We start from the raw sequence: 22,519 nt of genomic DNA on the forward strand, positions 1-22,519 counted from the left end.
GTTCCAACCTCTTTACCTGTGTGTTCTTCTGGACTCTCCACCTTCTCCACCTCTGCTCCCTTGACCTCACCGCTCCTCTGGAGTTCTTCTCATTCACACACAGAGACTCTGTCTGATTCCAGCTGATCTTCATTCTGCTCCAAACCTCCACCTCTCTAGATGTTCCTCCACCTGGTCGCTGCAGACCACAGTGTCATCTGCAAACATCACGATCCACAGAGATTCCTGTCTAACCTCATCAGTGCGGCTGCCCGTCACCATGGTGACAAAAGGAGTGCAAAGCTGATTCTTGGTGCAGTCTCACCTCCACCTGGAATTCCTGTCTCACCAAGAAAACATTTCACCTGTTCATGAAGATCAAAGACAGGTGGACCCCAGAAAAACGGAATCCTCTTTTTCCGGTTCGACCCCGTACGTTTCAGGGTTTCTAAGCAGATTTTTAGTGGGTTCGGATTTGATCCAGATGCGTTTTCCCGCCACACGAGGCCGCTGTCGGACACGGAGAGAAGCAGGAACCTTTCTGTCCGTCTGTGCCGAGTTTCCACCCGGACACACATAGGAGTCGTACCTAAAGATGGCGGCCCGTTTATTACGTCTGAGCTCCTTCAAGGTAAGAATCGACCCGAACAGAACCGAGTCGTGTCATCTGAAGTGAACCGAATGAGACATGTTGTTGGCGGGAAAACTGGCGTTTCCTCTCTGTTGATGACGTTCATGTTCAGATGAAACGATACATTTGAAGTTCTGACACCGAGACCCACAGAGGAACTTTGAGTCCAAACGCTTCCCCTCCTCACCTCCTTCAGACACGCAGAGGTGGACCCGCGGGGTTCCGGGTCTTCTGCAGAACTTAGGAGAACTTCAGTTTAATGGAGAGACTGCAGAACTCTTGGTTTAGTTCTGTCAGGTCCAGAAACCTGGAATCCTCTGCTGTGCTGGAGGGCTGAAGCAGATGATTCGTGAGTTCGGTTCTGATGTTCTGTGCTCCTCTGCAGGGCCTCCAGGCGGACCGCTGGGGTCTGCTGAGGAGCCGCTCTGCTGTGAGCTTCTGCACCAAAACCGAAGACTCAACAAAACCCGGCCGGAAGAAGAAAGCCGCTGAGAAAAGTAAGGCTCTGCCTCTGGCTGCCTCTGCAGGTTCTGTGCGTGTAGAAAGACACCTGTGCAGGTGTGAGGGTCCTGCTCTGTGCAGAATGAGTGGGTGTGGTTTGCTGCAGACGTTCCTTCTCTCAGAGGCTGAATGACTTTCCTGCTGAACACTCTCTGAATTCATATCCAGGAGCGTCTAGCATGGAGGAGATCAGGAGTGGGTGCAGCTGCTCCTCCTCTGTGGCTTTGTGGAGCTGTTTCTGGGTTTGGTGTGCAGAAAGCTGTGGTTCTGCGTGTTCCTGTAACCTGCCTGTGTGCGTCTACGTTCTCCTCAGCAGCAGAGGCTCCAGACCTCAGGGACGCCCTGCTGGCCTACAAGAGCGCTGTCGGCTTTCCCGTCAGGACTCGGCAGCCTGCAGTTCTCCTCACCAACAGTGTGGGAGAAGCTGAGTCGGCAAGCACCTCCTCCTCCTTTCCATCCGGTGCTCCATCTGAGGTTGAGTCAGCGATCTCCTCCTCCCATTCGGCTCAGCTCACCCCTGACCGAGCATCGCCTCCTGCTGAGGAGGCGGGTGGAGGAGAGGCGGACACGGCTGCAGTCCCAGCTGCCGCCACAGAGGGCGCTCCCAGTCCAGAAACAAGCGACCCCGCAGCAGATGAGACGTCCTCCTCGTCAGACAGCGAGTCCGATTCGGATTCAGACTCTGAAGATGAGAAGAGCGCGTCTGCTGGTCCAGCCTCATCTCCAGAGCTGCAGCGGTCTTCAGCGGAGAAAGAAGAGCATTTTCCAGAGCACACAGGACATCAGGCTGAAGTTCAGAAGGGGCCAGCATCCTCACATGGAGCTCCACCTGTGGAAGAAACTCTCCGTGAAAGTTCTGGGGAGAAACTGGAGCCACCGAAGCCTAGCAGTCCACAAACTCCATCTGAGGAGGTTGAGAAGGTTTCTGCAGAGGCCGCAGAAGAAGACGCTCCTGCAGTCCGTGCAGCGACCAGCGACGCTCCATCTCCATCACCGGTCCAGGTCACAGCTGAAGATGAAACCCAGACTGCAGCCCCTGCAGAGCCCCCTGCTGAGGAAACTGCTGTAGACGTCTCAGAAGCCTCCGTTAAACGTTTGGGTGGAGCAGAAGCTGTTGAAGAATCTGCAGAACCACAGAACCCCTATGCCAAAGCTCCTGAATCTCAAAGCGAGAAGTCCAGCCCTGCAGGGGCCCCGGAGGAACTGGTGGACCCTGAGGCTCAGATGAAGGCGTCCAGCCCTGCAGGGGCCCCAGAGGAACTGGTGGACCCTGAGGCTCAGATGAAGGCGTCCAGCCCTGCAGGGGCCCCAGAGGAACTGGTGGACCCTGAGGCTCAGAGCAAGGCGTCCAACCCTGCAGGGGCCCCGGAGGAACTGGTGGACCCTGAGGCTCAGAGCAAGGCGTCCAACCCTGCAGGGGCCCCGGAGGAACTGGTGGACCCTGAGGCTCAGATGAAGGCGTCCAGCCCTGCAGGGGCCCTGGAGGAACTGGTGGACCCTGAGGCTCAGAGCAAGGCGTCCAGCCCTGCAGGGGCCCTGGAGGAACTGGTGGACCCTGAGGCTCAGATGAAGGCGTCCAGCCCTCCAGGGGCCCCAGAGGAACTGGTGGACCCTGAGGCTCAGATGAAGGCGTCCAGCCCTGCAGGGGCCCTGGAGGAACTGGTGGACCCTGGCCAAGTCCTGGAAGGAGCAGGACAGCTTCAGCTTGAGGGTACACACCACACCACCCACCCCTCCTCCTGTCATTCCTCTGGTCTCTGCAGCTGAACTTACTAACAACCCTGAGGTCTGCTGCCCGCCACCTCTCTGTCCTCTGTTCTTGTAACACGAAACCGTTCCTCTGCCATGACGCATGTCACCTGAGAAGGTAGGCCGGTTAGTGGGTTGGATGACATGTCTGTGACGGCTGCTGGTGGACAGCACTTCAGAAGGTCAGAGGTCACTTATGACCTCCTTCACATCTGAAGACAAATGTCAGTACAAATCTATGACCCCGCCCCTGCATGATGTCATCGTTCTTTAGTCAGTGTCCCCCTCTCAGGTGACAGAAATCTGACTTCAATGCTGTCCAACGGACGTCATTAACCTTTGACTTCCGCATTGAAGCTGGTTGGTTTCATGGGCTTCAGTACGTGGATGTGTGCAAACAAACCCATGTGTGCAGCGGAAGCCTGAATCCAGTACTTCCCACACCTCCACCCTCTTCTCTTCCCCCACCTCCACCTTCTTCTCTTCTTCCACCTCCACCTTCTTCTCCTCCCCCACCCCCACCCTCTTTCTGAATTTCTCGGTAACTTGGATGGAGGACTTTGGTTCCCTTCTGAAGGATTTGGGGATCTGGGTTTCTTATTTCCCATCAGAACTCACAGAACATGAGCTGAACATTCTGGATCTGGACCGATCACCATCGGTTATCGACACAACGATCTTCAATCTGACAGAAAATAATGAAACAGTCATTTTATGGTTTTTTGCTGTTGATAACTGAGGAACACTATCAGGTTCGTACATCCACGCTCTGTGGCAGCTGCGGAAAATACATTCGTGTGAGGACCCCCCCCTCCCCCCTCCATTTAGACTGAGGGTGTATTCAGACTGGAAAAATCCTTTGAACCTTGGGTTTGGTCTGTATTTAGCATCAAGCGACGATGGTATGAAGGTACGCTGATACATGTTTATGACATAGATTGTCGGGGGAAAAAAGAGAGAAGTGATGTGAGTCACATTGTGTGTCACGTTGTGTGTCACGTTGTGTGTTATGGTAAGAGTTGTTTTGGTGAGCCTGAATTCGTCAGACCACATTTGAATGAGTTGTGTCTCCTCCTTGTGGTGTTATGGTATTGTTTTAGAGAATTCTGTTAAGGAACTACAAGGCAGCTTTTAGGATGGCGTCACAGCAGCACAGCATCCTCGACTGCAGCGGCAAAGCGACATCTATGCTGATGGTCCCCATGGTTACGTAAAGCATCAGATCAGAAAGTTCTCCTCTAACCGCCTGTTTTTGTCCAGATGATGAAGATAAAGGTTGTTTTAAGGGAGCCAGCGCGGTGATACAGAACATTTAAGCTATGTGACCAGAACTACTTTTTTAGATGTGGATTATCATTATTTAATGCACACCCAGCAGCCAATCAGAATCTAGAACTCACCCAGACCGTGGTATAACACGACAATCGTTGTTTCACATTTGTCCACGGCTCGTCTGTTCCCACATTCCTACTCTGTTCACGTCGCTACGGCCGCCGTTTCGGTCCAGTTGTTCCGCTCCAAGGGTGGATTGTAGTCAGACTGAGGAATCTCAGAGAACCGAAGCTCACTCCGATTGGTTGGAAACGAACCAAGAGCACCTCCAAAGATGGGTCAGAAAGCGGGTTCTGGTCCCGGACCAGGGTCCACTTGGGTGTATTCGGACTGAAATTGGATTATCGGGGGAAACGAACTCTGGTTCACTTTGGGGACCAGATGAGTCCAGTCTGAACACAGCCTTACTGGATTCTGTCCATCCTTTATGTCCAAAGCTCTGCAGCGGTCGCCACAGAGGAGGTTCTGGTCCCGTCTACGGATCCAAGACGTTCAGCTGTAGAGTAGGAACGTAGTTTCAGGTCTCCTTCAGAGCCGCGGTGTAGCTTGAGGGATCTTTCTGCAAAGAATCATTAAGCGTGGAGATGCAGTCTTTACATGCTTGACCCCCCCTCCTCCCCCCGTCATGTGTGTTTGTGTGCAGAAGCTGCAGCTCCAGAACCGGAGGAACCTTTGGATAACAGCACCTACAAGAACTACCAGCACCACTCCTACAACCCCTACACGTTTGCTGACCTGGACCTGGAGATGGCCAAATATCGCCTCCCCCAGCCCTCCTCTGGCAGACCCTCGCCCAGACACTAGCAGAGGACCCCCCCCTCAGTGGTCCCATGGTGGCGTCATTAAAAATGTCTTTCTGCTCCACACCCCCCGTGTTCTGCTGCTGGTCTTTTTGGGTTCAGGATGTCTTCACTTCAGACGGGAGAGAACATTAGAACTGATGCTTACAGGCAGGAAGCTCCTGAAGACGACGGGGAACAATTACAAAGAAGCAAAGTTAGGTTTTTACAACATTGGAACAATAGATGCACAACATGTAGAAGTAATAACACAAATATCAAAGAGTCCAAAAGGGCAACAAAGAGGAGAAACTAAGGGAAAAAAGATTAAAACATGCACCGTGTTTTAATTAAAGTTCATAGGTTTCAAAGGTTTTTCAGCTTTTTAACCATTTCAAATACTTTCACAGCAGTTTGACTTGTCATGCACCTAATAATGTAGAAAAACACAAAAGGAACTCATTATTACACCACTATTATAGGATGGTGGTGCAGTGGTTAGCGCTCTTGCCTCACAGCAGGTAGGCCCCTGGTTGAAAACACCAATGGGGGGCCTTTCTGTGTGGAGTTTGCATGTTCTACCCATACATGCCTGGATTTTCTCCGGGGACTCTGCCCCCCCCCCCCCTCCCAAAATATGCTTCATAGGTTCATTGGTTCCTCTAAATTGTGCCTAGGTGTGAGTGTGCATGGGTGTGTGCATGTGGCCCTGCGACAGACTGGCGACCCTGTCCAGGATGCCCCCTGCCTTCACCCACCAGTGGCCAGGATAGGCTCCAGCACCCTGTGACCCCAAGAGGAACGAAAAACAGTTAAGAAGATGAATGAACCCCCTAATATATACCATTAGGAGCCTTGCAAGGAATCTGTTTTTCTGTGGGTGCAATTAGAAATCTAGAATCAGAAATTTGAGTTTAGCTAATAAATAGCAGTCACTTAGTCAGGCGAAGTTTTGGGTTAACACAAAAAGTCAATAGTTAACAGTTTATCGTTGGTTAAAGCTGTTTTTGTTCCATTTCATCCTGACTGCTGTGCCACAAACTTCAGACTCGCCCAGGGTCCGTTTTTCTCACTGAGTCCGTGTCGGCTGATGGACTGGACCATCGACCAATCAGAGCTGATGTCGAGAAGGGCGGGAGCTGAGTCGGCCAATAAAATTCCACGGGGGGGCCGAGGCACCCCTGCTCCCCTCTTTGGACACACCCCTGCGCACGCGCGCGGCGTAACAAACAGCCTCTAAATCAGGCCTCAGGGACTCGGAGGCATGCTGACGTCAGAGCTCCGCCCTCCTCATCCATAAACATGAGCCGAGCGCTGCTGCGTGCCCCTGCGCGATGACGCAACGCGACAACTGCGGGTCCCGATTGCTGCAGCCGCTTGTCAGTGTGACGAAGATTGGCACTCAGGTAAGCTGTCACTCAAAATCCCTCTTTTTCCGTTCCCTATCAATCAAACAATCTGGGCCGCACGTAAAAATGCCCCAGGGCGAGGAGCGCGGACCTAGTCAAGGCGGCGGAAGGCGTCCTGGGAAGCAAAACCCCAGTGTTAGAGCTGCGGGAGGAATTCAAATAAATAAAAAAATAGAAGGGAGAGGGGGGGTTGAAATATGTCTGCGTTTGCAGGCAGAGGAGGATGGTGAAGAAGGAGAGGGCGAGAGCCACGAGCGAGGCCCGACACATGCAACGTTAGCGCGGAGGGAGGGAGGGAGGGGACGCAGCTGTCCCCGCATGATTGATCGACTCACGGGGGAGGATTTCAAGATCAACCTGGCTACGCGGTGCGCGGCCAGTGCTTTGTGTTGTCCCAGTCCCAACGCTTAACACAATTAAAAATTTGGAAAAAAACGAACAACCACTAAAAGTGTTTGGCTAATGGCAGAGGCCGCAGCTCCGCGTCAGACGGCTCCCTTTGTATCACTCCGCAGCGGGCTTTTTTTTTTATAACCTGGCTAGCACAGTTAGCATGTTTTTTAATCTTGAATGTGATGTTTGCTTTGAGGTTCCCGCCTCTCCACACATGACGGCGCGTGTTTTTACAGCATGAAAAACACTCCCGTTTCTCTTCATGTTCGTTCCGATGTTCTGTAGGCTAGCTTTAGTCGGGAGGTCGGGCTAACGAGCGTGCCCGTTCCTTTACATCCCATGGCGGTGGCGAAATCAAGCCCCCTCTAAACCCCCTTCTTTCATAAAGCACGCAGACGTTAGCCTCAGGGGTGCGTTGGATTTAACCTCCTCTCCGTGCCGCGGTAGCTGTGCTAGCAAAGCCGCGGCTAACTCAAGCTCCCCCAAAACAAATATCCAAATAAAGTGCTGTGCGCTCGGGCACGCGCCCGTGAAAACATTCCCCCGGGATAAGGCCCGTCATTCCCGGGCAGCTGGAACGTCAGCTGCGTGGTTACACTAGTGTTTCCTGACAGAGCGGTGACGTCAGTGACCGTGTTGTCGTTGCAGGTCGGGCCCTGGTCCTGCTGTCTAGGATGAGCCGCGGTCTGCAGGTTCTGCAGTGAACGTGATGGCGGCCCAGTCAGTGTCCCTTGACAAGTACCCGAAGGAGGAGCATCAGGTGGGTGAGGCTCACCTGAGGCCTCCGGCAGCTGCTTCTACCTGAACGAGGTCAAAGTTAACCATGACCCTGATGTTCCAGGTGGTCCCCCCCCTCCTGAATGTTGAAGGCTGAGTGTGTCCTCCACTTGTTTTAGCCCAGAATACAGCAGCCAGCAAAGGACACGCCCCTAAAGTCTGGCCACCTCTGAGCAGAACAGCTTGGTCAGTCCAGAACTTACACACACTGCTCTGTCTCCACCTGTAGAAGTTCGGTTCTCTGACAGCTCCTCTGATGTTCTGAGCAGCAGAACCGTGACCCGGTTCTAAATGTTGGGACTGAGCCTGCAGAACACAGGACGTTCTGATGTGGTTTGATACCGGCCTCCCCCGTTCTTCCTTTAGGGAGGCCATTTAGTGAAACGTTGAGCAAGCTGGACGCCGGTGTTCGATTCCCAGCAGGCTGTTTGGGCTCGTAGTGCTCCTCTAGGAACTGAAGTCACGTGTGTCTGAATTCCTCCCCTGCTCACTCTACAGCGCGTTCTCCATGTTCTAGTTTGTCTGAATCTACAATCCCAAAATCCAGAGCCCTAGAAATTTCCCAGAAGTCTCTGTGAAAAACCAGTGAGCATCAATGCTCACTAGATCTGAGAACATAGACCACAATGCATTGCATCGGAACAAATTTAGCCCCCAAAAATGTCTTTAAATAAATAAACCATCAATGTTTTAATCCTCAGAACTCAGTGGACTCATAAATAATCATATCATAATAAATAATCGTCAGAAAACGCTCATATCAATTAGAGTTTAACTTTGTGAAATCGATGACATCATATCCGCCGTTTAAAAAAGAAGAATAGTGATCATGGAGTCTGAACCGCGTTTGTAATTCAGGGCTCTACATAGTGCTGCACTGCATTTCTAGGGGTTCTGACACAGCCACGGTGGATCTGTCCTTCAGAAGATGGAACTGCTCAGGAACAGAGTTTTTAGCTCGGGGGGGGGGTCGGGCTGGAGAACGTCAGGCTCCTTGATGGGGAGACTGAGGAGCAGAGAGGACATCGTCTCCAGAGGTTTCACTGAAGATGCTGTAGTCCTGCTTCAGAGAGGAGACGGTCCTGTCTGTGAGGGGGCGGAGCTTCATCCTCAGACGCCTCCTCTTCCTCGCTCTCTGCTGTTCTCCTGAATGTTTTTGATGCAACATCATGAAATGCAAGTTTCTCAGAGATGTTCTGGTATTTTATCTGTGGACACAAATAAATGAAAGGAGCGCCATCTTTGTGGTTAAATGAGCTTTCAGAGCGTTGGTGTTCTTCATCTGCTCTGAGCTCAGGAAAGCTTCTACCATGGAGGTCCTTGACTTACAAGAACATGCCTGGTTTTTCACGCCTTCTGGTTTCTCCGTCCCGCAGATGCAGGGCGGGGTAAAGGACGACAGCGACTCGGAGCACACCTTCATCGGGGGGCCGTTGGCAGAAATGCCGAGCCCGGGCCACACGGAGCTGAAGAACCCCATGGATGCAGACAAGGCATCGATCTACCGGTACATCCTGTTTGTGTTCACTAGAGCAAACCCCCTCCCCAGATGCAAAGCAGGTTCTGTTCCTGATTAGCCCCGCCCTCCTCAGAGCAAAGAAGAGGGTCAGATTACCAGACAGGAGTGCAGATGTGGATCCAGTGAAGAACATCGGTGTCTGTGCTGTTCTGGATGTTTGAACGTGGAATGAAGCGGCGGGTTTTGGGGGGGCTTCTCTCCCCAGGCATCCTCTGTTCCCTCTGCTGGCGCTGCTGTTCGAGAAGTGTGAGCAGTCCACGCTGAGCGCCGACTGCATCACCTCCGCCAGCTTCGACGTGGACATCGAGAACTTCGTCCGCAGTCAGGAGAAGGAGGGCCGGCCCTTTTTCAGCGAGGACCCTGAACTCGACAACTTGGTGAGTCGCCTTGGTAATGCTGCCCCCCCAATACAAAAAAAACCAGCCAGCTGATCCTTTTCAGGAGCTTTCTCAGCGTCCAATCAGAAGTTTGGTGCTTGGCAGGAAGTCAGACACAAACATGGATGTGGTCATTCCTGCATGAACGGCGTGTTCAGGTCTAACCATATGATCAGCGGATCCATGCTGATGACACGCCGCTCTCTTTCTGCTCTGTGGAGATGGTGAAAGCCATCCAGGTGCTCCGGATCCACCTGCTGGAGCTGGAGAAGGTGAGCGACCTGTGCAAGGACTTCTGCAGCCGCTACATCGCCTGCCTCAAGACCAAGATGAACAGCGAGACGCTGCTGAGCGGCGAGCCCGGCAGCCCCTACTCGCCCGTGCAGGGTCAGGCGCAGGCCTTCTCCCCCACCAAGACTCAGGTGAGCTCTGGCCCCCTCCTCCTGCAGGTAGACGTGTGCGACCCCGAGGTCATGTGTTCCGGTCTGTGTGCAGACCCCCAGCTCCATGTCCGGGGCCATCAGTCCCCAGGGTCAGATCGTGGTCCCGGCCTCCACCCTGCAGCAGGGCAATGTCACCGTGACCGCCGTCAACCCCAACCAGATGGTGGCAGGTGGGTCCGCGAGCGCCCCCCCCCGAACCGTCAGGCAGCAGCTGGAAGCTGAGCATACCTGTGTGTGTTTCAGGAGGGGCCGTGTACCAGCCCGTCACCGTGGTTACCCCCCAGGGTCAGGTGGTGACCCAGACTCTCTCACCGGGAACCATCCGCGTCCAGAACAATCAGGTACGTCCGTGTGGTGCCAGTAGGAGGGGCCATTGTCCGCGAGCGCGCTCATGAGTAGAGGTGGCCGATCAATCGGAGTGTCCATAGTATCTGCATCAAAGTATTGATACTAGCGTGATGAGATCGATACTTTAGATACTTTGGTCGCAGTTTTGTAAAAATGCGTCCAGTAAAGAGCTCATGCCAGCGCGGCGTCTGTCCGCCTGCAGTGTTGCTACATTAAAACGGAGCAAAAGCCGCCGATTTGAGCGGTAAACTCCCCAATCTGTGGGTGTAAACAGCACCCCCCCCACACACCTACCCCTCCCTGTGTTATGCCATCACTAACATACATGTTCTATATTTGAAGCAGCTTCAGTTCAGGTTGTAATTAGTTAATAAACATGCTTAACTGTCCCGTGTTTTATTATATACCTAATGAACAACAATGATTTATTTCCAAAGATTTTCTATGATCAAACATTTCAAGAAAACGTATCGGTGAACAGAAAGCCCCCACAGTCTGTACGACATCCACGCAAGACAGGAAGTACCAAACAGTGCAGTTCCTTGAATGACCACTGGAGGCAGGTTGTCAGATTCCATTTTTCAGGCCCACTTTATGGGGTTGCTGGGGTCTATCCTATCGGTTCTTGGGGAAGGCGGGGTTTACTGTGGACGCTATGCCAACCCGTCACAGCGCTAAATCTGATTGAATCCAGAAATAAACCAGTTTGGTTTTAAAGAGTTTTTCAAAGACTGCTGCTTCATTTCTGTTTTATACCTGGGGGACATCAGTGGTTCCGGGTCATTAGGGGTCGGCTTTTCTGAATTGGGAGGGCCCAAAAGAACTAAAACCTGTTCCCGCCCTATACCTCTCTGCGTTGAGATGGGCGGGGTCAAGTCCAGTAATCGTGCCTGTCGCTCCTCCTCCTCGGTACTGTCGGTTCAGAATCGGGGAGTTCTTCAGGTAGGGGGTCCGGTGTGTCTGGACTCTTGCAGCTCACCTTTGACGGGACGTCTGTGCTCAGTTTCAGCTGCAGTTCCACCAGGATGTGAACCTGTTCAATCACGACGACAACTCCACCAAGAATAAACGCGGCGTCCTTCCCAAACACGCCACCAACGTCATGCGCTCCTGGCTCTTCCAGCACATCGGGGTGAGTGCGTCTGCAGGTGTGGTCGATGCAGAACGTCTGCCATCGTAGCTTCACGCCGTTTCTTCTGGCTCTGCAGCACCCATATCCAACAGAGGACGAGAAGAAGCAGATCGCCACGCAGACCAACCTGACACTCCTGCAAGTCAACAACTGGTGAGTGAGGAGCCTCTGCTGCTGCTGCTGCTGCAGGAACCTCTGCTGCTGCTGCTGCAGGAACCTCTGCTGCTGCTGCTGCAGGAACCTATGCTGCTGCTGCTGCAGGAACCTCAGCTGCTGCTGCAGCAGGAACCTCAGCTGCTGCTGCAGCAGGAACCTCAGCTGCTGCTGCAGCAGGAACCTCTGCTGCTGCAAGAACCTCTGCTGCTGCTGCTGCAGGAACCTATGCTGCTGCTGCTGCAAGAACCTCAGCTGCTGCTGCAGCAGGAACCTCTGCTGCTGCTGCAGCAGGAACCTCAGCTGCTGCTGCAGCAGGAACCTCTGCTGCTGCAAGAACCTCTGCTGCTGCTGCAGCAGGAACCTCTGCTGCTGCTGCAGCAGGAACCTCAGCTGCTGCTGCAGCAGGAACCTCAGCTGCTGCTGCAGCAGGAACCTCTGCTGCTGCTGCAGCAGGAACCTCAGCTGCTGCTGCAGCAGGAACCTCAGCTGCTGCTGCTGCAGCAGCAACCTCTGCTGCTGCTGCTGCAGGAACCTCTGCTGCTGCTGCAGGAACCTCAGCTGCTGCTGCAGGAACCTCAGCTGCTGCTGCAGGAACCTCTGCTGCTGCTGCTGCAGGAACCTATGCTGCTGCTGCTGCAGGAACCTCAGCTGCTGCTGCAGCAGGAACCTCAGCTGCTGCTGCAGCAGGAACCTCAGCTGCTGCTGCAGCAGGAACCTCAGCTGCTGCTGCAGCAGGAACCTCTGCTGCTGCAAGAACCTCTGCTGCTGCTGCAGCAGGAACCTCTGCTGCTGCTGCAGCAGGAACCTCAGCTGCTGCTGCAGCAGGAACCTCAGCTGCTGCTGCAGCAGGAACCTCTGCTGCTGCTGCAGCAGGAACCTCAGCTGCTGCTGCTGCAGGAACCTCAGCTGCTGCTGCTGCAGGAACCTCAGCTGCTGCTGCTGCAGGAACCTCAGCTGCTGCTGCAGCAGGAACCTCAGCTGCTGCTGCAGCAGGAACCTCTGCTGCTGCTGCAGCAGGAACCTCTGCTGCTGCTGCTGCAGCAGCAACCTCTGCTGCTGCTGCTGCTGCAGGAACCTCTGCTGCTGCTGCAGGATCCTCAGCTGCTGCTGCAGGAACCTCAGCTGCTGCTGCAGGAACCTCTGCTGCTGCTGCTGCAGGAACCTATGCTGCTGCTGCTGCAAGAACCTCAGCTGCTGCTGCAGCAGGAACCTCAGCTGCTGCTGCAGCAGGAACCTCTGCTGCTGCAAGAACCTCTGCTGCTGCAGCAGGAACCTCAGCTGCTGCTGCAGCAGGAACCTCTGCTGCTGCTGCAGCAGGAACCTCAGCTGCTGCTGCAGCAGGAACCTCTGCTGCTGCTGCAGCAGGAACCTCAGCTGCTGCTGCTGCAGGAACCTCAGCTGCTGCTGCTGCAGGAACCTCAGCTGCTGCTGCAGCAGGAACCTCAGCTGCTGCTGCAGCAGCAACCTCTGCTGCTGCTGCTGCTGCAGGAACCTCTGCTGCTGCTGCAGGAACCTCAGCTGCTGCTGCAGGAACCTCTGCTGCTGCTGTTGCAGGAACCTCAGCTGCTGCTGCAGCAGGAACCTCAGCTGCTGCTGCAGCAGCAACCTCTGCTGCTGCTGCTGCTGCAGGAACCTCTGCTGCTGCTGCAGGAACCTCAGCTGCTGCTGCAGGAACCTCTGCTGCTGCTGCTGCAGGAACCTCTGCTGCTGCTGCAGCAGGAACCTCAGCTGCTGCTGCAGCAGGAACCTCTGCTGCTGCTGCAGCAGGAACCTCTGCTGCTGCAGGAACCTCAGCTGCTGCTGCAGCAGGAACCTCAGCTGCTGCTGCTGCAGGAACCTCAGCTGCTGCTGCTGCAGGAACCTCAGCTGCTGCTGCTGCAGGAACCTCTGCTGCTGCTGCAGCAGCAACCTCTGCTGCTGCTGCTGCTGCAGGAACCTCTGCTGCTGCTGCAGCAGCAACCTCTGCTGCTGCTGCTGCTGCAGGAACCTCTGCTGCTGCTGCTGCAGGAACTCTTGTCAACTCTCTGCCCTCCTTGCTCGTCTTTTCAGGTTCATCAACGCTCGTAGGCGGATCCTGCAGCCCATGCTGGACGCCAGCGCCTCAGAGGCGCCAAAATCCAAGAAGAAGACGCCGCAGAACCGGCCACTGCAGCGCTTCTGGCCCGACTCCATTGCAGCTGGGGGGGGCTCCCACCAGCAGGTCACCATGCCAGACGGTACGCTGCCTCTCTATGCAGATGAATGGGTTCTTAGGCTTAAGGTCATCCATTGATGACCTTAAGCTTAACTAAGGTGAAGCTATAAAAGCAGGAAGGCAGAGAAACCGTTTGATATCCCCCCCCCATAGTCCCCCCCCCCCAGAGAGTAATCATGTGACGTCAGCTGCCGCCCCTCTTGCCTTTCCTCTTCCACCTTTAAAAGTCCGTATCTGTCAAGTGCAGATGCTTTTCCTGAGCTCTATCACAATAAAACCTAAAAGACTCTTAAGAAAATAAAAGCTGGTTTGGTACGGCTGCGTTAGCCTGGATCAGAGAGCAGCGCCTCTTTTATTTTGACAGTTTTGACAGCTCCATGTCTGCACGTGTGGGGGCCTCTGTGAGCGCCGTGACCCCTGAGCGTTCCCTCTCGTGCCCTGCAGGAACCATGGTGACCATGAACATGGAGGGTCTGCAGAGCCTGACGTCGGACGGAGCCACGCTGGCGGTGCAGCAGGTGATGCTGGGGGGCCACAGCGAGGACGAGTCGGGGGACAGCGAGGACGATGACGGCGACATGGCCGGGCTGGGCCTGGACAACAGCGACTCGTTGCAGTAGAGGACGCGCTCCGCGGCACGCCGACACGTGAGCGCGTGGACTCACGCAGGCGCTCCAGGTCCCTGCAGAGCACAAGGGCGGGTGGCGCCACCACTGGGCGTCCCGCCCCTCCACCCTGGACCGAGCGCCTGCTCCGGCGGCGTGACTTCACAAACTGCCCCCCCCCGGTTTGAACATGTAGGCGAGTGCACTTTTCTGTATATTTAAGCTCCAGAAGAAGAAGCGACGTGTTAAAACACCAGAGGCAGATGGGTCTGCTCCGTTAATCAATATTGTTTAGTTCTGCTCGTCTTGTCGGGTCCTGAGCCCACGTTGGATGCCGGGCCGGGACCCGTTTGTGTACCGTTTGTCTTCACTTCCTGCATGCTTGTGTTTGGTAGATGTGGGCGGGGCTATCAGAGCCACAAACGCGTCAGAGGCTTATTTTTCTACAGACGTGGGTGCTCGGTTCATCTGTGGTTTGTATTTCCGTAGTGAACCTGGTGGAAGCTCCGCCCTGTTTTCCAGGGCTCTCAAGTTTTCTAAAAAGAGTCGACGCTCTCGCTCTCAGAATCGGTTTGAAACGCACGATGCTAACAAGGCCTTACTGCTGTTTTCTAAAGAGTTTTTGCCAAGAAGCACAAGGTCTGTGGGTGGAATTGGTCGCAGAGACACTAAACTCCTGATGGAACGTTGTGGAGGCGGACGCCGCCGCGGACGCCGCCGCAGCCTCCCGATCAGCCACACCGTCACGCACAATCACAACACTAAGCACACGCCCACAATGCTGGACCGGCTTTTATTTCTGGACACGGACTGTGCTGCAGGAGACCATCCCGTCCCTGCAGACTCGTGCTGAAGCGTTGGATCTGTGGGCCCCAAGCGGGCCGGTCCGGGGACAGTGGTGGTTCTGGCGCCGCCTGCTCTCCACTTTGGATCTGTGTTGCTTTGTATGGAGTGATGTTCACCTTTTTGTCTGTTTTGCCTTAGAGCTTTCTATTTTGGAATAAACGATGCCTAACTCTGCTGTTGGGTCTCTGTCACGACGGCAAGGTTCTGTTGGAGGTTCTGATGGGCGGGGCGGGGTGTGTGGCTGTGGTGGAGCGTCAGTCATTCTTCTGAGCCTCGTCTCTCTGGAAAACACAGAGGTGAACAGTTACCACACGGACCTGGATCTCCCGCTGGTGTCGGCCTGGCCCGGTCCGAAAGGGGGGGGGGACTGCCAGCATCAGGACCTCTGCCAGGAGACGATGTAACATTCAGGATGAACGTTGCATCATCTCCGGGACAGAACCAGAACTCTGGATGAGCTCTGAACGCGGAGCAGGGAGTCCCTCACTGGGACACCAGGGTTCTGGTTCTGTCCTGGTGCTGTTCAGACCCGGACCTGCTTTTGATGTAAACAGAACAAAGTTCAGGAGGAAGCCTTTGATCTATACAGGAGTGTGCACGTGACCCGTGATGCTGCCAGCGTAGAACCAGACTCATGGTTCTACAAACTCACACCAGAACCCCCAGATCTCAGCTGTGGGGGGGTCAGCTGAACTCTGGAGCGTCATGGTTCTGGACGGTTCTGAGGAGACCCGGTCGGTCCTCTGGACGACCTTTGACCCCCCCTCATGGCCACCCTCTGCACTGACCTCCATCTGCTTGCGGATCCAGCTGAGCGCCGTGGTGACGCGCGTGTAAACGCCGGGCCTGTTCCTGGCGGCGCAGCCCTCCCCCCAGCTCGTCGCTCCCACCAGTTTCCACGCCGACGGGTCGTGGCAGGCGAGCGGGCCCCCGCTGTCGCCCTGCACAGGTAACACCAGGTGAGAACACAGTTATGTTCTTAGAGCCCCCCCATCCTGAAAATGGTGGCAGTCGTGGTTCTGAGGCCGCCTGTCAGTCTGAGTAACGATTGGTTTTAGCCACGGTCCGATTGGATCAGGTAGATGGACCTAAAGTCGACCTGGGACGGTGTTTCCACATCCTTAGGAGGGAGGGGGGGTCATTTCTTTCTTTGGCGGTTTCTAGACATTAGCTCCGCCCCCTCATTAAATGTCTTCAGTGTTCAGATGCATCAGTTTTCTCTGAATGAGGAAGCTGCTCGTACCTGACAGGAGTCCACCCCCCCCTCCAGGTATCCTGCACAGATCATCCAGGATGAGATGTGGCCCGCATAGACCTCTGGCTGGTTGCAGGTTCTGGTGGAGATGAGGGGAACCACGGCAGCGCGCAGAACCACGCTGCTCTCTCCTGTGCAGACACACAAACACCAACGTTTGCTGTTCTCAGAGAACGTGCTTGATGAGGTTCTACGGGGGACCGGAGAACAAAGAACCAAAGACTGGATCCCACCGGACCTGGAAGGCAGGAACCAAGAGACAGAGAACCTGACCCGAAAAACAAAATCCTCAACACTGCCTGGGAAGAACCAGAACCTGAACCTGCTCTGAGGAACCAGAACCAGAACCTGCTCTGAGGAACCAGAACCTGAACCTGCTCTGAGGAACCAGAACCAGAACCTGCTCTGAGGAACCAGAACCTGCTCTGAGGAACCAGAACCAGAACCTGCTTTGAGGAACCAGAACCTGAACCTGCTCTGAGGAACCAGAACCTGAACCTGCTCTGAGAAACCTGAACCTGCTCTGAGAAACCAGAACCTGAACCTGCTCTGAGGAACCAGAACCAGAACCTGCTCTGAGGAACCAGAACCTGAACCTGCTCTGAGGAACCAGAACCTGAACCTGCTCTGAGGAACCAGAACCTGCTCTGAGGAACCAGAACCAGAACCTGCTTTGAGGAACCAGAACCTGAACCTGCTCTGAGGAACCAGAACCTGAACCTGCTCTGAGAAACCTGAACCTGCTCTGAGAAACCAGAACCTGAACCTGCTCTGAGGAACCAGAACCTGCTCTGAGGAACCAGAACCTGCTCTGAGGAACCAGAACCAGAACCTGCTTTGAGGAACCAGAACTAGAACCTGCTCTGAGAAACCAGAACTTGCTCTGAGGAACCATAACCAGAACCTGCTCTGAGGAACCAGAACCAGAACCTGCTCTGAGAAACCAGAACTTGCTCTGAGGAACCATAACCAGAACCTGCTCTGAGGAACCAGAACCCTGAACCTGCTCTGAGGAACCAGAACCTGCTCTGAGGAACCAGAACCAGAACCTGCTCTGAGAAACCTGAACCTGAACCTGCTCTGAGGAACCAGAACCTGCTCTGAGAAACCAGAACCTGAACCTGCTCTGAGGAACCAGAACCTGCTCTGAGGAACCAGAACCAGAACCTGCTTTGAGGAACCAGAACCTGCTCTGAGAAACCAGAACCTGAACCTGCTCTGAGAAACCTGAACCTGCTCTGAGAAACCAGAACCTGAACCTGCTCTGAGGAACCAGAACCTGCTCTGAGGAACCAGAACCTGAACCTGCTCTGAGAAACCTGAACCTGAACCTGCTCTGAGGAACCAGAACCTGCTCTGAGAAACCAGAACCTGAACCTGCTCTGAGGAACCAGAACCTGCTCTGAGGAACCAGAACCAGAACCTGCTTTGAGGAACCAGAACCTGCTCTGAGAAACCAGAACCTGAACCTGCTCTGAGAAACCTGAACCTGCTCTGAGAAACCAGAACCTGAACCTGCTCTGAGGAACCAGAACCTGAACCTGCTCTGAGGAACCAGAACCTGCTCTGAGGAACCAGAACCAGAACCTGCTCTGAGGAACCAGAACCAGAACCTGCTCTGAGGAACCAGAACCAGAACCTGCTCTGAGGAACCAGAACCCTGAACCTGCTCTGAGGAACCAGAACCTGCTCTTAGGAACCAGAACCTGAACCTGCTCTGAGGAACCAGAACCCTGAACCTGCTCTGAGGAACCAGAACCTGCTCTGAGGAACCAGAACCAGAACCTGCTCTGAGAAACCTGAACCTGAACCTGCTCTGAGGAACCAGAACCTGCTCTGAGAAACCAGAACCTGAACCTGCTCTGAGGAACCAGAACCTGCTCTGAGGAACCAGAACCAGAACCTGCTTTGAGGAACCAGAACCTGCTCTGAGAAACCAGAACCTGAACCTGCTCTGAGAAACCTGAACCTGCTCTGAGAAACCAGAACCTGAACCTGCTCTGAGGAACCAGAACCTGAACCTGCTCTGAGGAACCAGAACCTGCTCTGAGGAACCAGAACCAGAACCTGCTTTGAGGAACCAGAACCTGAACCTGCTCTGAGGAACCAGAACCTGAACCTGCTCTGAGAAACCTGAACCTGCTCTGAGAAACCAGAACCTGAACCTGCTCTGAGGAACCAGAACCTGCTCTGAGGAACCAGAACCTGCTCTGAGGAACCAGAACCAGAACCTGCTTTGAGGAACCAGAACCAGAACCTGCTCTGAGAAACCAGAACTTGCTCTGAGGAACCATAACCAGAACCTGCTCTGAGGAACCAGAACCTGCTCTGAGAAACCAGAACTTGCTCTGAGGAACCATAACCAGAACCTGCTCTGAGGAACCAGAACCCTGAACCTGCTCTGAGGAACCAGAACCTGCTCTGAGGAACCAGAACCAGAACCTGCTCTGAGAAACCTGAACCAGAACCTGCTCTGAGGAACCAGAACCTGCTCTGAGAAACCAGAACCTGAACCTGCTCTGAGGAACCAGAACCTGCTCTGAGGAACCAGAACCAGAACCTGCTTTGAGGAACCAGAACCTGCTCTGAGAAACCAGAACCTGAACCTGCTCTGAGAAACCTGAACCTGCTCTGAGAAACCAGAACCTGAACCTGCTCTGAGGAACCAGAACCTGAACCTGCTCTGAGGAACCAGAACCTGCTCTGAGGAACCAGAACCAGAACCTGCTTTGAGGAACCAGAACCTGAACCTGCTCTGAGGAACCAGAACCTGAACCTGCTCTGAGAAACCTGAACCTGCTCTGAGAAACCAGAACCTGAACCTGCTCTGAGGAACCAGAACCTGCTCTGAGGAACCAGAACCTGCTCTGAGGAACCAGAACCAGAACCTGCTTTGAGGAACCAGAACCAGAACCTGCTCTGAGAAACCAGAACTTGCTCTGAGGAACCATAACCAGAACCTGCTCTGAGGAACCATAACCAGAACCTGCTCTGAGAAACCTGAACCTGAACCTGCTCTGAGGAACCAGAACCTGCTCTGAGAAACCAGAACCTGAACCTGCTCTGAGGAACCAGAACCTGCTCTGAGGAACCAGAACCTGCTTTGAGGAACCAGAACCTGCTCTGAGAAACCAGAACCTGAACCTGCTCTGAGAAACCTGAACCTGCTCTGAGAAACCAGAACCTGAACCTGCTCTGAGGAACCAGAACCTGAACCTGCTCTGAGGAACCAGAACCTGCTCTGAGGAACCAGAACCAGAACCTGCTTTGAGGAACCAGAACCAGAACCTGCTCTGAGGAACCAGAACCAGAACCTGCTCTGAGGAACCAGAACCCTGAACCTGCTCTGAGGAACCAGAACCTGCTCTTAGGAACCAGAACCTGAACCTGCTCTGAAGAACCAGAACCCTGAACCTGCTCTGAGGAACCAGAACCTGCTCTGAGGAACCAGAACCAGAACCTGCTCTGAGAAACCTGAACCTGCTCTGAGGAACCAGAACATGCTCTGAGAAACCAGAACCTGAACCTGCTCTGAGGAACCAGAACCTGCTCTGAGGAACCAGAACCAGAACCTGCTTTGAGGAACCAGAACCTGCTCTGAGAAACCAGAACCTGAACCTGCTCTGAGAAACCTGAACCTGCTCTGGGAAACCAGAACCTGAACCTGCTCTGAGGAACCAGAACCTGAACCTGCTCTGAGGAACCAGAACCTGCTCTGAGGAACCAGAACCAGAACCTGCTTTGAGGAACCAGAACCTGAACCTGCTCTGAGGAACCAGAACCTGAACCTGCTCTGAGAAACCTGAACCTGCTCTGAGGAACCAGAACCTGAACCTGCTCTGAGGAACCAGAACCTGCTCTGAGGAACCAGAACCTGCTCTGAGGAACCAGAACCAGAACCTGCTCTGAGGAACCAGAACCAGAACCTGCTTTGAGGAACCAGAACCTGAACCTGCTCTGAGGAACCAGAACCTGAACCTGCTCTGAGAAACCTGAACCTGCTCTGAGAAACCAGAACCTGAACCTGCTCTGAGGAACCAGAACCTGCTCTGAGGAACCAGAACCTGCTCTGAGGAACCAGAACCAGAACCTGCTTTGAGGAACCAGAACCAGAACCTGCTCTGAGAAACCAGAACTTGCTCTGAGGAACCATAACCCTGAACCTGCTCTGAGGAACCAGAACCTGAACCTGCTCTGAGGAACCAGAACCTGCTCTGAGGAACCAGAACCAGAACCTGCTCTGAGGAACCAGAACCCTGAACCTGCTCTGAGGAACCAGAACCTGCTCTGAGGAACCAGAACCTGAACCTGCTCTGAGGAACCAAAACCTGAACCTGCTCTGAGGAACCAGAACCAGAACCTGCTCTGAGGAACCAGAACCTGCTCTGAGGAACCAGAACCAGAACCTGCTCTGAGGAACCAGAACCTGCTCTGAGGAACCAGAACCTGAACCTGCTCTGAAACCTGAACCTGCTCTGAGGAACCAGAACCTGAACCTGCTCTGAAGAACCAGAACCTGAACCTGCTCTGAGGAACCAGAACCTGCTCTGAGGAACCAGAACCTGAACCTGCTCTGAGGAACCAGAACCTGCTCTGAGGAACCAGAACCTGAACCTGCTCTGAAGAACCAGAACCTGAACCTGCTCTGAGGAACCAGAACCTGAACCTGCTCTGAAACCTGAACCTGCTCTGAGGAACCAGAACCTGCTCTGAGGAACCAGAACCTGAACCTGCTCTGAGGAACCAGAACCTGCTCTGAGGAACCAAAACCTGAACCTGCTCTGAAGAACCAGAACCTGAACCTGCTCTGAGGAACCAGAACCTGAACCTGCTCTGAGGAACCAGAACCTGCTCTGAGGAACCAGAACCAGAACCTGCTCTGAGGAACCAGAACCTGCTCTGAGGAACCAGAACCTGAACCTGCTCTGAGGAACCAAAACCTGAACCTGCTCTGAGGAACCAGAACCAGAACCTGCTCTGAGGAACCAGAACCAGAACCTGCTCTGAGGAACCAGAACCTGCTCTGAGGAACCAGAACCTGAACCTGCTCTGAAACCTGAACCTGCTCTGAGGAACCAGAACCTGAACCTGCTCTGAAGAACCAGAACCTGAACCTGCTCTGAGGAACCAGAACCTGCTCTGAGGAACCAGAACCTGAACCTGCTCTGAGGAACCAGAACCTGCTCTGAGGAACCAGAACCAGAACCTGCTTTGAGGAACCAGAACCTGCTCTGAGAAACCAGAACCTGAACCTGCTCTGAGAAACCTGAACCTGCTCTGAGAAACCAGAACCTGAACCTGCTCTGAGGAACCAGAACCTGCTCTGAGAAACCAGAACCTGAACCTGCTCTGAGGAACCAGAACCTGCTCTGAGGAACCAGAACCAGAACCTGCTTTGAGGAACCAGAACCTGCTCTGAGAAACCAGAACCTGAACCTGCTCTGAGAAACCTGAACCTGCTCTGAGAAACCAGAACCTGAACCTGCTCTGAGGAACCAGAACCTGAACCTGCTCTGAGGAACCAGAACCTGCTCTGAGGAACCAGAACCAGAACCTGCTTTGAGGAACCAGAACCTGAACCTGCTCTGAGGAACCAGAACCTGAACCTGCTCTGAGAAACCTGAACCTGCTCTGAGAAACCAGAACCTGAACCTGCTCTGAGGAACCAGAACCTGCTCTGAGGAACCAGAACCAGAACCTGCTTTGAGGAACCAGAACCAGAACCTGCTCTGAGAAACCAGAACTTGCTCTGAGGAACCATAACCCTGAACCTGCTCTGAGGAACCAGAACCTGCTCTGAGGAACCAGAACCAGAACCTGCTTTGAGGAACCAGAACCAGAACCTGCTCTGAGAAACCAGAACTTGCTCTGAGGAACCATAACCCTGAACCTGCTCTGAGGAACCAGAACCTGAACCTGCTCTGAGGAACCAGAACCTGCTCTGAGGAACCAGAACCAGAACCTGCTCTGAGGAACCAGAACCCTGAACCTGCTCTGAGGAACCAGAACCTGCTCTGAGGAACCAGAACCTGAACCTGCTCTGAGGAACCAAAACCTGAACCTGCTCTGAGGAACCAGAACCAGAACCTGCTCT

At 54.1% G+C, this 22,519-nt stretch overlaps 3 protein-coding genes and 2 long non-coding RNA genes across 9 annotated transcripts; 2 read left to right on the forward strand and 3 right to left on the reverse strand.

The window, feature by feature from the left end:
• The first annotated feature begins 269 nt into the window (after positions 1 to 269).
• ndufv3 (NADH:ubiquinone oxidoreductase subunit V3) lies at positions 270 to 5,058 on the forward strand. Of its 2 annotated transcripts, none has more exons than XM_020702128.3 (4): positions 270 to 610; positions 996 to 1,107; positions 1,425 to 2,822; positions 4,836 to 5,058. In XM_020702128.3, the coding sequence occupies exons 1-4, from the start codon at positions 575 to 577 to the stop codon at positions 4,994 to 4,996; spliced, it is 1,707 nt and encodes a 568-aa protein (XP_020557787.1). In that variant the 5' UTR covers positions 270 to 574; the 3' UTR covers positions 4,997 to 5,058. The 2 variants fall into 2 exon arrangements, with proteins under 2 accessions (XP_020557787.1, XP_020557788.1); XM_020702129.3 differs by having other exon boundaries at positions 278 to 610; positions 1,428 to 2,822.
• Positions 5,059 to 6,204: 1,146 nt separating this feature from the next.
• On the forward strand, positions 6,205 to 15,344 carry pknox1.1 (pbx/knotted 1 homeobox 1.1). 3 transcript variants are annotated; one of them, XM_078939240.1, is made up of 12 exons: positions 6,220 to 6,377; positions 7,422 to 7,533; positions 7,615 to 7,736; positions 8,927 to 9,057; positions 9,275 to 9,446; positions 9,668 to 9,868; positions 9,942 to 10,059; positions 10,133 to 10,230; positions 11,241 to 11,369; positions 11,446 to 11,522; positions 13,575 to 13,741; positions 14,164 to 15,344. In XM_078939240.1, the coding sequence occupies exons 4-12, from the start codon at positions 8,927 to 8,929 to the stop codon at positions 14,337 to 14,339; spliced, it is 1,269 nt and encodes a 422-aa protein (XP_078795366.1). In that variant the 5' UTR covers positions 6,220 to 6,377; positions 7,422 to 7,533; positions 7,615 to 7,736; the 3' UTR covers positions 14,340 to 15,344. The 3 variants fall into 3 exon arrangements, with proteins under 3 accessions (XP_020557794.1, XP_020557795.1, XP_078795366.1); XM_020702136.3 differs by lacking the exon at positions 7,615 to 7,736 and having other exon boundaries at positions 6,211 to 6,377; XM_020702135.3 differs by lacking the exons at positions 7,422 to 7,533; positions 7,615 to 7,736 and having other exon boundaries at positions 6,205 to 6,377.
• Positions 14,927 to 16,683, reverse strand: LOC144988553 (transmembrane protease serine 3-like; the record flags this gene model as incomplete). Its single annotated transcript, XM_078939014.1, has 3 exons — positions 14,927 to 15,451; positions 15,959 to 16,111; positions 16,414 to 16,683. Coding segments are annotated over 3 exons (450 nt in total), but the record flags the coding sequence as incomplete, so codon positions are not given.
• A 266-nt stretch (positions 16,684 to 16,949) lies between these two features.
• LOC144988646 (uncharacterized) lies at positions 16,950 to 21,498 on the reverse strand. Of its 2 annotated transcripts, none has more exons than XR_013652613.1 (5): positions 21,424 to 21,498; positions 21,222 to 21,319; positions 21,066 to 21,129; positions 20,852 to 20,915; positions 16,950 to 16,995 (listed from the first exon to the last, which is right to left on the reverse strand). It is a non-coding gene; the product is annotated as an uncharacterized LOC144988646 (long non-coding RNA). The 2 variants fall into 2 exon arrangements; XR_013652612.1 differs by lacking the exon at positions 16,950 to 16,995 and adding an exon at positions 20,426 to 20,469 and having other exon boundaries at positions 20,832 to 20,915.
• Positions 17,180 to 19,296, reverse strand: LOC144988649 (uncharacterized). Its single transcript, XR_013652618.1, has 4 exons — positions 19,248 to 19,296; positions 18,591 to 18,656; positions 17,941 to 18,012; positions 17,180 to 17,231 (listed from the first exon to the last, which is right to left on the reverse strand). It is a non-coding gene; the product is annotated as an uncharacterized LOC144988649 (long non-coding RNA).
• Positions 21,499 to 22,519: the final 1,021 nt, after the last annotated feature.

Source organism: Oryzias latipes, chromosome 21 (assembly GCF_053564925.1).
Source record: "Oryzias latipes strain Hd-rR chromosome 21, Olatipes_Hd-rR_3.1".
Classification (NCBI taxonomy): Eukaryota; Metazoa; Chordata; class Actinopteri; order Beloniformes; family Adrianichthyidae; genus Oryzias; species Oryzias latipes.